This window comes from Habropoda laboriosa, unplaced genomic scaffold, assembly GCF_001263275.1.
Source record: "Habropoda laboriosa isolate 0110345459 unplaced genomic scaffold, ASM126327v1 scaffold5, whole genome shotgun sequence".
Classification (NCBI taxonomy): Eukaryota; Metazoa; Arthropoda; class Insecta; order Hymenoptera; family Apidae; genus Habropoda; species Habropoda laboriosa.
The window spans coordinates 1,945,558-1,957,504 of NW_017100161.1; the positions used below are offsets into that span (position 1 = coordinate 1,945,558).

General features: G+C 42.6%; 1 protein-coding gene across 1 annotated transcript in view; it reads right to left on the reverse strand.

Moving 5' to 3' along the window:
- Positions 1–11,947, reverse strand: part of LOC108577469 (testican-3) — a 216,301-nt gene that overhangs the window by 41,261 nt on the left and 163,093 nt on the right. Inside the window, exon 5 of the mRNA XM_017940627.1 lies at positions 11,857–11,939. Coding sequence (XP_017796116.1) covers positions 11,857–11,939 — 83 coding nt within the window. The remainder of the gene's footprint in view (positions 1–11,856; positions 11,940–11,947) is intronic.

Genomic DNA, 11,947 nt, shown 5'->3' on the forward strand with positions numbered 1-11,947 from the left:
GCAATTCCAACGACATCCAACAATTTCCACGATTATTCGTTTGTTCTCTTTCTCCCTGAGTCGAGAGAGATTTTTCCAAACCACGCACGATTATCAATCGCCGCATCAAACACTCTAAAATAGCAAATAAAAGAAAAAAATACGCGAAAAAGTACGTGTCGAAGTTACCACTAATTTTCGAGATTAATTAACGAATAACAAGCAACGCACATTACACGGGGCGACAGTGCATTAACTGGGTAGCGATCGCGAGAATGCGCGAGCACGCGCCCAGCCGCAAAATACGCTCGCAGACCGCAGTCTATTGCAGCTGGAATTGCATGGAGTGGCATTCATTTCGGCGTTCGGTTAGGGATACACATACACGTGGCTTGGAAGCCTAATTCGAGACGCGTGCAACGATAGAGAGAGAGAGAGAGAGAGAGAGAGAGAGAGAGAGAGAGAGAGAGGGAGGGAGAGAGAGAGAGAGAGAGAGAGAGAGATGGCAAAGGGCAGCAAGGAATCCAATCGCGTAGACTAATTCGTCCGAGGTCTAACTCGTCGATGCGTTTCCGCATGCAAACACGCGTGGACCTCGATCGAAATGAGCCGAGCGTTAATTCTGTCCCAGTGTCCGGGCCAATTCTCTCCTCACCGATCAGGATCGTCGGCTGTCCTTTTTCTTAATTAGCTGCGGCTGCGTTTAGTTCCGTCTGGACACTCGTAGGACGCGCTTTAAGCAGAATTTGGGGTTTAAATTGTGGGTGGAATGAGGGTTTCGACGTGTTGCGGAGGAAATTTTATTTAGTTCGTGGAGGTGAAGTGAAAAATTTCATTCAGACTAATGTAGATCGAGTGAATGCATTTTTTGTAATGAGAAGTAAGTGTTTCGTTAATTTATTTCATGGAAAATTGGAAAGGAGAACGAGTGTTTCAAGGTATCTCGAATGATAAGTGCTTTATGCACTTTGGTTTTAAAATTAGACACTGCGAATGTTCTATTAAATCTGCATTGGAGACAACTTTTGCTTCAGGAAACAAAAGCACGAGGGTTATGTTAAATATTGAATATTTTCTTCAACGAATTTATTTTTTACAGAAGATACTGAAAACAGTCTGTAAAAGTGAGAAAAATCAGTTGATTCTACTAAATAGAGGGAAACAATTCATGTGATTAGACTGTTACTGGTGAATTCGCACAGTTAAAGTTAAAAAAAAAAAAGAAAATTTTTATATTCTTCACTACGATTCTACCAACTTAAAAGAATTCTAAATCTTTCTACTACGCTACGAGAACCGTGACAATGCGATACGATCGACGGATCGATGTAACGTCGTCCAAGGTTGAGCATACTGTGTCACATTGTTCGCCCTTATATCTAAACTTATTTCGATCCTCCTTGAAAGAATCTACAATTACCTTTTATTAAATGAATTTACAATAAACAATCGTCAAAACGTCAAATAATATCGTCAACGTTTAACGATACACTTTTCGATAGAAGACACGTTTAAGTAGAACGAACCAACCAATGGTCGGACAATATATACCAAGTAGAACAGCCTTATAACGCACGCGACATCGTTCCAGTAGAATAGGTCAGCGTGCAATCAGACGCAAAGTGAAACCTGTCCAAATGTTTCTTTCTCGCGCGTGTTTCAAATTTTCGCGGAAATTTTTTTCACAACAAAGTGGACAAGCAAGTTTAATCGCGCCCCTTTAATCACGAAACTATTTCTTCATTAACCTTTGGCGGAAGAGGAATGTCCGGGCCGCGTTGTTCTTCAAAGAAATTTCTGTTTACAGCGTCCCGGACGACTTAAATTTTTCCGCGGTCGGCCGCGTGGACAGGTGGAAATTAATTTCCAGCGTCCCCGACGGAAAATTTACGACGCTTGGTAACGCCGTGCTAAACCACGCTCGTACAAGTGTCCCCTGTAATTTTTCACCCGGGGAACACGGGCTCCTCCCGATGACCAGTCCACCATCTTGAAATATCGCAAGAAACGGACCTGTTTCGACCTTTATATCCTATCATCGACACCGTTTCTTCGATGGAAGAAGTTTCTCTCAATTTCGTTCAACCCTTTAAACACTATACACACTTATTTCCACTTTTTCCAATTAAGTCGCAATTTTAAATTTTCTACTTTTTAATTATAATCTTTAGTCAAAATTGTCCGTGTGTCTGTCGTTACTCTAATTTTTAATCGCAAATTTTAACATCTGTGAAAATAGTTGATCTGTCCTGCCATTATTATCAGAATCTTTAGTCTCAGATTTAAGTATGTGTAAAAATTGTCCACCTCTCTGTCATTATTATCACAATCTTAACTCTCAAATTTTAATATCTAGAAAAATTGTCGATCATTATCATCGTCGCCACAGCAACTTATTAACGTCTCCACTAAAAAACCAGAAGAATTTCAAATGGAGGAACAACGAAACAATCTCACCGGCGCACCATTCAAAGACCTCGCAATTCCAACATAATTTGCATCTCGTAAAGAACAATTTCCCATCCTTATTACCTCGTCACATCGAGCTCGACATTCTCGACGAGCTTCTGTTCCCGAAATTCGAAATAAAAACAATAGCCCACACAAGATTCCCCGCTGCTACACTAACAATATTACTCTTGACCCAATATCCCCCCCGGCTTTGGGCGACATTCGCAGAAAGTAGTACAATTGATTCCCTTCACGGTTGAAAAAACGTGACAAGATTTCCACACAGGCTAAAAGAGTGGCTTGCGCGAATCGATAAAAAGCCCAGTGGCCACGAGGCTGGAACCGTCGAGTGCAATTTTACATGCCGTTTGTTTCGACGAGCCGCCAATTCAGCCGCGATGAAGAGGAACGAAGCGAAGACGTGGCCAGAAGAGAAGAAGGAGGAGGGAGAGACGAAGAAACGGAGACTCGAGAGAAGAGCTCGAGCGAAGCTTACTCGGCAATAAAGAACGAGACGAGGCCCTCTCGTCGCGGAAGGGCTCGGGAAACCGGCGACAAAATGCGCGCCACGGAGCCGTGATGCTCGTCCATCATCGCATTACCCGGTTGCTTATCGACTGAAGATACTCTTTCCGCCATTTGTCCTTGCTTCCACGTCGTTCCACTTTGCCGGAACGGCTGTGGAAACCTATTTCCCCAGCCAAGGCTTGTCAGACTCGGTTTTATGGAAATTTCAACGTTCTTGTTTATTGCTCCACCGTGTTTTTTTTTTCTCCTGCGAGCTGGATTTATGGAGAATGCACGGGGATAGCGTGTGTGATAAAGGGATGTTAGAGGTAAGAGGAAATTAGCGCCGATAGCGGAAGAAAATGGGAGATAATGTGTCCTCGTGTTTATCGAGACAAATTTTTCTTTTTTTGTGAAATTATATTTTATGGAAATTTCAGAATTTCTGTTAATTGAAGGATCGTATTTTTGACGATGGAAGGTGAATTTATGGAGAATGTGGAAAAATAGGATCTACGGTTAAAATTAGAAGAAAATGCGAGATAATGTGTCCTGGTATTTATCGAAAAGCGAATCCTTTTTTTGTGAAATCGTATTTTATGGAAATTTCAGAATTCCCGTTAATTGAAGGATAGTACTTTTGACAAGGGAAACTAAATTTATGGAGAATGTGCGAAGATAGATCAGAAGGAAGTATGAAATAGCGTGTCCTTGCATTTATGGAGAGGCGAATTTTTTTATCAAATCGCGTTTTACGGAAAATTGAAATTTGTAGCAAGGGAAAAATAGTAAGGAAAGGAGAAGTGTTATTAAAAAATTAATACCACACTTATTAAAAAATTTTCATTGCAAGATTGATAGTTGAATCGTTCAAAACGAGTTTCACTATATTTTCCGATAGTGCATGGAGATATTCAAGATGGTAACTGCATCGTTGATTTCATTAAGACAATTTTTCCCTGTCTCGAAGAGGGCGGAAAAGCTGTTCCACGCATTATCTTAGGATCTACCTTAATCCAACTTTATTCCACTTTAAATTCTGCTTTATCTTGTCTGCCGGTTGTTTCGTTTATTAAGAATGTCTTATAAAAAAAGAAATACACCGAAAGTGTTATTAAAATCTCGTTAGCCCCCTCAGATTGCGTCGAAACTTTCCCAGAGCTAATCTGTATTTTCTCAGATGCACTTCTTGCCTTCTAACCGCGAAAAGTAAACACCTTTCCCACGCTAAATATCACAAAATACACTAAAACGATCAAAGACAGGTTTCAAAAAACAGAGAAAATCAAATTTTGCAATTTTTCCCAAACTCGCCAGAGAAGATTCCATTCTCCCAAAAAATTAATTGGCAATTAAAGCCTCGAATCACCGAAATTTCATCGATGGACCAATACGGAGAATTTGAAATTGATAAGATTCGATAAATCGAGTCTCTTCGATTCGACGCGGCACTTTCACGGAAATACCGATTTTCCGAATAATTCAACGATTTCTTCTCTTGCCTCGATGGTCGTAGAGAGCGCGGAGATATCCAAAGCTCGTGAAGGATCATAAAAATTCCATTATCACCGCGATTTCGTTACACTTGGTCGATATACGCGACGTCGCATGCGTCCGTGTTGTAATGAATTTCCACGGGGGTTGTAATAATGGAATTTTTATGACGTTCTCCTCTCCGAATTGTACTCCTCTTTGCAAATACACGTACGTGCGTACTATTCTTTTTTTTTATTGCTCCATGCTCGATGGTTTCGAATAAAATCAAATTTTTACTACCTTCCCGAGTAAATGGTGCAACTGATGCTTGGGAGCGTGTGTGTGTGCGCGCGCTGGTAGTAATTGAATTGAGTAAAGTTTGTTTAATAGAGAGTTAGCGAGCGTTCTAATGGGTTACAGAGTTAAAAGCTTTGGACGTAATAATTTGTGAGCATTAAGTTCGTACATTAGCATTGCAAATTGGAGCTCGAAAGATTTGAGCTCGAACGAGTCAAGCACAGCAATTCGAAAAATACGAAATTTACTCGTTAACATTGGAAACTAACGATGAAAAAATTTGAGCTCAAAAATATCCGCGCTCAAATGAGCCAGGGGCTCAAAATTAATTTGAGCACAATATTAAAAAAAATTCGGAGCTCAAAATATCCGCGCTCAAATGAGCCACACCCTCAAAATTCCAAAAACACTAATTTGAGAGTAACTAAATGTCCTCTTTAATTCAATAGATAGTTAATTCAAGCAGATAAATAAAAAATTCAAACAGAACTCAAAAAAACCTCAAACTCCATCAAGGATAGGTACACACGTGCTACACAAACTCGGCAAACTCTGAGATCCAACTGTCCAAACAATTCCATATTCTCCTCCTAAACACCAAACTTCCCTCTGCTTTCCATTAGAGCGCATTTACCGCGTAATTCCCCGGGACCAAAAGGGTAGCCAGGAAGCGTCGTACGAACGTTTCCCTTCGCGTTATCGCATCGTGCGCTTGTCTGGCTGTTTATAAAATTTCATTTTCGTATCGAGTGACTTTCGCGTACGACGGGGTGGAACAACCAACCACCGCTCTCTATCGATGCTGTTTCCACGCTGGGAATCGTAAATACACCGGTTCCACGCACACAGCACATCCGAAAGCTCCCCCGTTTCCTCGTTGCCGGAAGGAATCGAGCCGTGGAACAATGTAAAAGGGAGGAGAGGCGGCATCGCCAAGGAAAACCTCTATCCTTTACGCGCGCGCTCGCTGCAACCGGGAATAACTTTGGAGCATTAAAAGGAAGTTCGGCGACGTCTTTTCGAGTGTTTTCCCCGTAGTTTCCAGCGGACGCCGCGTTATTTTCTTCCACGGAGACGATGGCTTTTAACGGGCGGCTCTCCTTTGAATTCCCGAGTAATAAACGAAATCGAGTTTCATCGACTACTATTTCGCCGCGGTGTAATCGATCTGCAGCCCGGGAATTGCACAACGCGGCGGAGGAAACTGAAAGTGGAGTTTAATGTGCCGAATTAAATAGAATAATTAACGAGTGCTGCAGGAATACTGGTTGTAATTTTAATTCGATATCGGTGGGTATATACAGAGGAAGATGAAAGTGCGAATGGAATATGTAGTTATCTGTTAAATTTGGTGGAAATTTCCAAGGATTTTCGTTTGTCAAATTTTTCTTTCTTTCGGCATTTACCGCGTTTGAGGAAGGACAGCGAAGAATGATTTCATTTATGGACACCGTTTCTATAGGGGTGTAATAAAATGATAGCCGGCGATTTGTTAGTAATATAACTGGTTTCACATTCAAGCGAGAAAGTTTCACGAAGCAAAGGAAGGAATTCACCATCCATTTTATCCCCGTGTTTACGCTCGATCATTTACGATCGCCGATTTATGGTCGCAGCTAAACTTTCCTACGACTCCTTTTCGGAAATTAAACGATTTATATTTATTGCTCGCAATCAGTTCGCCGGTGAAACTATTCCCCCGCGGTTGCGACAGAAACAGGATTATGGTTTCGTCGATACTTTCGCCAATTTATAGCTCAATCTCTATTATCAATTTCTTTAATATTTTTCACGCATTTTCCTCTTCGTTCTTTTTCAAATCCATTCGTTTTGATAAATTATTTACTCCGTATTTATTATTAATTTCTTTAAATATTTTTCATACGCTCTTTTTCTTCTTTCTTTCACTGCGTTAAAACGTCGTTGATTATTGTTCGAATAAATATTTCTTCAGCGAGGAAAAACGGAGGCAGCATTGAATTTCCACGACTGTACGAAGCGTGATCGTGGAAGGACATTATTTCACGGCCGGGCGAAACCTTACTTTCGTTTTCAAAAGCTCCGCGCTCCGCTAATTATAACAATGAGAAGCGGCGGGGTGCAACCCTTTCGAAAATGGGACAGCCAGGGTCGTTTCTGTGAACCGGAAAGCGGAGAGCTCGGTGAAATCCGCTTTTAGACCGGCGAAGAATACCCTTTAGTCGACCGGAATCGAGCGTGTTTCGTTCACACTGCATCTCTCGATCGTTTAAAAACGATTCTTCTTTTATCACTCGCATTCTCTCCCTTATACTTCCTTCTACGGTACCTACTCGACAGACCTTTCCATTCAATTTAAACTTTATTCAGGCTCTGATTAATATTCAATTATTCTTGTCGGTAATATAGGGAGCAACCTTCTTCCATTTTCCTTACTTTACACTTTTTATGGAATAACATCTAAGAAATTTTTAAGCACATTTTACGCTTTACGAAAAGTTGCTCTTGGTAATCTTTAGAATTACTTAGAATTACAGAATTATAATTCTTTTCTGAGCTTTAAAAAATTAATATAAAACAACTCAGAATTTCTCAACACTCGAGTAATCACTTGAGAGATCAATTTTCGACCGATTAAAACTCCATCATTTCACAATAATCGACCTAACAGAATTTACTCCTCCTCCAGACTTCATTTTCCGCTAATTCAATTATTCAAGATTTCTTCTAATCCTTCCCACTCTTCGATCAAACATTTCACCCACGGAAGCGTTCCCTACTTCACAAAACCACCCTTAACGGTAAAACCTAAATCCACGCGTCTCCAGAATTCCCCGATAAATTCCCTCGAACAATACAACCCCGAAACAAGACTGAGAATAGTGCCGCGACTTTTTAAATCCCCGTTATAATTCATCCTCTTCCACGATTCCCCGGTATTCCCTGTAAAAAGGAGAGGCGGTGACTCGCGGATTCCGCGGAATTCACCGGAAAAGTCGCGTGCCGCTGGACAAAGGGCCATTAAGGGCGCGGATAAGAGGACACTTCTCGTTAACGATCCACGGTACAGTTTTCTGGCGACGTTAAGGCTCGTGTACGTGCTCCGCCGCGAAACGTCGCTTCCTCCTCTCCTCGTGACCCACACTGAGACCCCTTCTCCTTCTCTACCTGGCATTTCTGCTAGACGGATTTTTTGGTAACCGAACCGGACGCTGGAAACGTCGTTCCTCGGCGGTTCTGCCGGAAGGATACGCGAAACGTGAAGCTCATGTGACCGTAGAAATTTGTTAGCGTCAGCGGCTCTGGTTTTTCCCCTATTTACGAGGAGGATACGTCGAGCTGCGTTTTTCCACCGAATTTTCTAGTCAATTTTCGATGAAAAGTTGGTTTTATTACTCGAGCGGGTAGTTTTATTCCAGGCTTTAAAGAACCTTCTTTGAAGAATTTTATCGAGTTGTGGGATTATGGTAGCTGGTGATAATTTTGATAAGCGAGTAAGCAAGTTTTGAGTGGTCTCTGAGTAAGTATTTCAGTGTGAAATAGGTTAAAAATTAGGAGAATCAATTGTACTGCTTTGTTACTTTTAGGGATTAAAAAGATTGCGATGCATTTGCGAGAGAAATAGGAAATAATAAAGGAAGCAGAAGTGTAACGTGACTGACCAATTAATTCCAAACATTTTTCAATTCATTCTAAGTCCACGGGAACGAAACTTCTCTCGTACCTTTTGTCCGCTAATTAACCGCGATACCTGCTTCCCCTCTCGTTCCCTTTAAAAAGGTTCCTCGATACTTCTTCTAAAAAAGTAAAAATGTTGCTTCGCTAGATCCACGAAAAATTCACGTAAAAGTCCGGTTTCTTCGTCGGAGTATACTTAATTCCGCCTGCAGGGAGGTTAAGTGAATTCGAAGCTGAATACGTTTAATTTACCCGAAGCATTGATCGAAAACCTGTAAATGAAAAAGCCCTACACACCGTTCAATCCCGAACGTTCAACATCGCAGTTCGCTAATCGCCTGTAAAAACACGCCACGGCGTCGGCCTTAAACGTAGGACAAAAGCGTCGCGACACACCGTCCGACAAGTAGAGCAAACCATTAAACACCTTCGAGCACAATGGGATCGCGCGTTCGGCTGCGCGCGACAAGTAGAACGGGTCAGCGTATCTCCGGGCGAGAGGCACAATAAAACCGTACCCGCTGTACTCTCTCTCCACGCTCGGACACCGTTCGTTCTCTCGTGCAACGTTTCATCCGACGTCGGCCCTTATGCACACACACACACGCATGCACAGACGTAGATATCTGCACATGAACGAGCGTTTCACCGCGTTGCCTCGCAATTAGACTTGTTTCTCGTTCGACGTAACCCTTATGACAACGTTTCCCGTGGAATTTTCAAAGGACACGCTTGAAATGACGGCGAGATGCGGCAAGAAGCGCGCACGAGGGAGCGAAAGAGAGAGGAAAACGAGAGACAGAGAGAGATAAGACAGGAGATGCAGCAGAAAAACAGGAGAAACGGAGATAAAAGGAGAGGGAGAGATAGAAGGAGAAAGTGAAAGAGATAGGACGTAAAGATAGAACAAGAGAGAGAGAGAGAGAGAGATAAGGTAAGAAGAGTAGCAGAAAAAAATGGAAGAAAAATAAGGGAAACAGAGATAGGAGTAGGAAGATAGAAAAAGAGAGAAAGAGTGAGTAGGAAGGAAGAGAGGGATAAGATGGAAAAAAATAAGAGGAACAGAGGTAAAGAGAAAAGAGAGAAAAAGAGAGAGAGAGAGATAAGGTAGGAAGACGCAGGAGAAAAAAATGGAAGAAAAATAAGAGAAAGCGGGGGAGGGAAAAGAGATCCGTGGATGGAAAACCCTCTTTGCTCTGCTCGCTCGTGCAAATTTAAGTAGGAAGAAATGTTTCGCTGGCAACGCTGCCTTTTCCCGACCCCACCCGTTTTCTGTTCGTTCGTTCCTCTTCCGTCTGAGCTGTTCTCCCCGTGGAATTTTCCTTTTTCCCGCGACCGGCCCACTCGAACCTTCTTCACCCTCTTCCCAGCCCCGCCAGAGTAACTCCTGTTTGACGTGGCGCCTGCCTAACGTAAACGCATCCACTTTTCGCCCGCTTCTTCTTTCTTCTCATATCGACGTCGCCTCTCCACGGTGTCGTTCGAAATTCATTTTTTATACCGTGGAAGCTGGTGTATCGTATCAAAGTGGTCGGAAAAATTGTGAAATCTTCCTATCGGAACTGGTAAGTTCGGATTGATGCTTTCTTCTATTGCTCCTGGACTGTCAGTCTCTCCCTTCCTCCCTTCTTTGCCTCTATCTCTCCCTCTTTTTTCCTCTCTCTCTGTTTCCCCTAAACTCTGCCTCGCTTTCCTCTCACCTCTCGATGAACTCGAAAATTCTTGCGCAGCTTGCAACAGACAGTGCTCCAACCAACCAATCACAGTTCATTAAAAAAAAGAAAAAAAAAAAACGCAAACCTACCCTTGGCTCAATTACAAGAATAACCTACATCCTTTCACCCTCACGTTCCACCGTTTCTCTGCTCGCATTCCACGCGACACGTACCAGTCTAACCACACCTTCCGTAAAAGCCATGAAACGCGAGGACGGTAACACTCGTCGGCGGAAAGGAAAGTGAGGCACAGCCCGCTCCTTTCACTCCCACGTCCGGATGATCGCATTGAGACTTAAGGGGCACGCATCCGTGAAAACGTGACCCATAAAGCTAACCGTTCATTCGTGGTTACCCCATGGGACAGCGGGGGGCGGCGTTCGACGCGCGGAGAAACCAATAATTCTGGCTTAATGTCTCGTGAAAAACAAAACAGTCTACTCGCCCCGTCGGGACTCCATTTCGATATGTTCCACCTTTCATTTTTCCACCGACGTATTTTCACTTCCTTTTTCCTCTCTCTACCTCTACGCGTGTGTGTACGCGTGCCCAGGTTTTTCCGCCTCCCTTTTCAATGCGTCGTTTTAAAACGAAACAGTACGACTTACGCGACAGGGAACAGAGGAACCAATTAAGTCGAATTATTCGACCATTCGTCACTGTTTCTCTTCTCTCCTATTTATTTGCCGCTCTCTATTTTTCCTCTTTTCAGCCGAGTATTTCTGTTTTTATCTGTCATAGAGCGGAATAACACGCAGCGGAATAGAGCGACACTCGGTTTCCCGAGGATTGTGCGGTGTTGTATCGGTCTAATCAATTCCGATTCAACTTTAATATCGCGTTTCTCCTTCTCCTTATTCAAATTTTTGTGTCTATTCTTTCTATGTGTGTAACAAGCCACAGAAATATTCGTACGCCTTCGATTTTTATAATTTGTAATTCAGAATTAATAAGACAGAATTTCTCTTCGACGAAGCGAGACGAAGAATAACGAGTGAAAATTCCAATTGTTCCAACGTTCAACTTCCGATATCCCCAACGGAGGCGTTTCATTCTCCGTATTCCAAGTTTGTTACGCTCGCGGAACATACTTCACGTGCCCGAGGAAAGGTAAACAAGGACCGGAAGCGGTTCTTCCCCGCCTTGCTCCTTCCGATGCGAGTTCGCCAAGGTAATTTTTCCTGGAATTGAAGTCTTCCTTTCCTTTAATAACCAGGCGAACGGCAACTTTTCGGTCGAGTTTCGCGAGAAAAAAATTTCTCCCACTTCCGAACCAACGAAAGCAGCTCGCCATTGTTCCACTTTGCTCTCTCCTCCCTGTATCACTCCAACCTTTCCTCGATGTCCGTCTGTCATTCCTCCGAGGAAAAGTTTACCCAGCTTCTCTCGGTATGTGCAGTAATTTTCATAATTTTTCGAACGGTAAATTACACAGGAGGAGAAACCTCGAATTTTTAAACGAAGCTGATTGAAAAATTAGAATTCCAGAATTAGACTAATTTAGAAATTAGAATTCGGGAAATGGACCAAGTTAAAATTTGGAATTCGTACGCTAGACTAATTTGAAAATTGGGTCAATTTAAAAATTAGGGTTCGAGCGAACCTATTCCAGAATATCGTTGTAATTTTCAGATTGAACTAGTTAAAAAATTACAATTTCGGTGTCTGACTGACAGAAAGACCGGAGGATAAAAATTACACGTGGAAATTGTGTAAAAATGTGGAGAAGAGGAGAAATGCAGCGTTAAGCAGAGCGGAAGTCACGAACACTTACTTGGACTCGTCCTGATCCTCGTCATCGTCCTCGGAATCGAAGAAGGCGTCGTCGTCCTCCGTGTCGACCGAAGTTTCCGTTCTCATTCGTC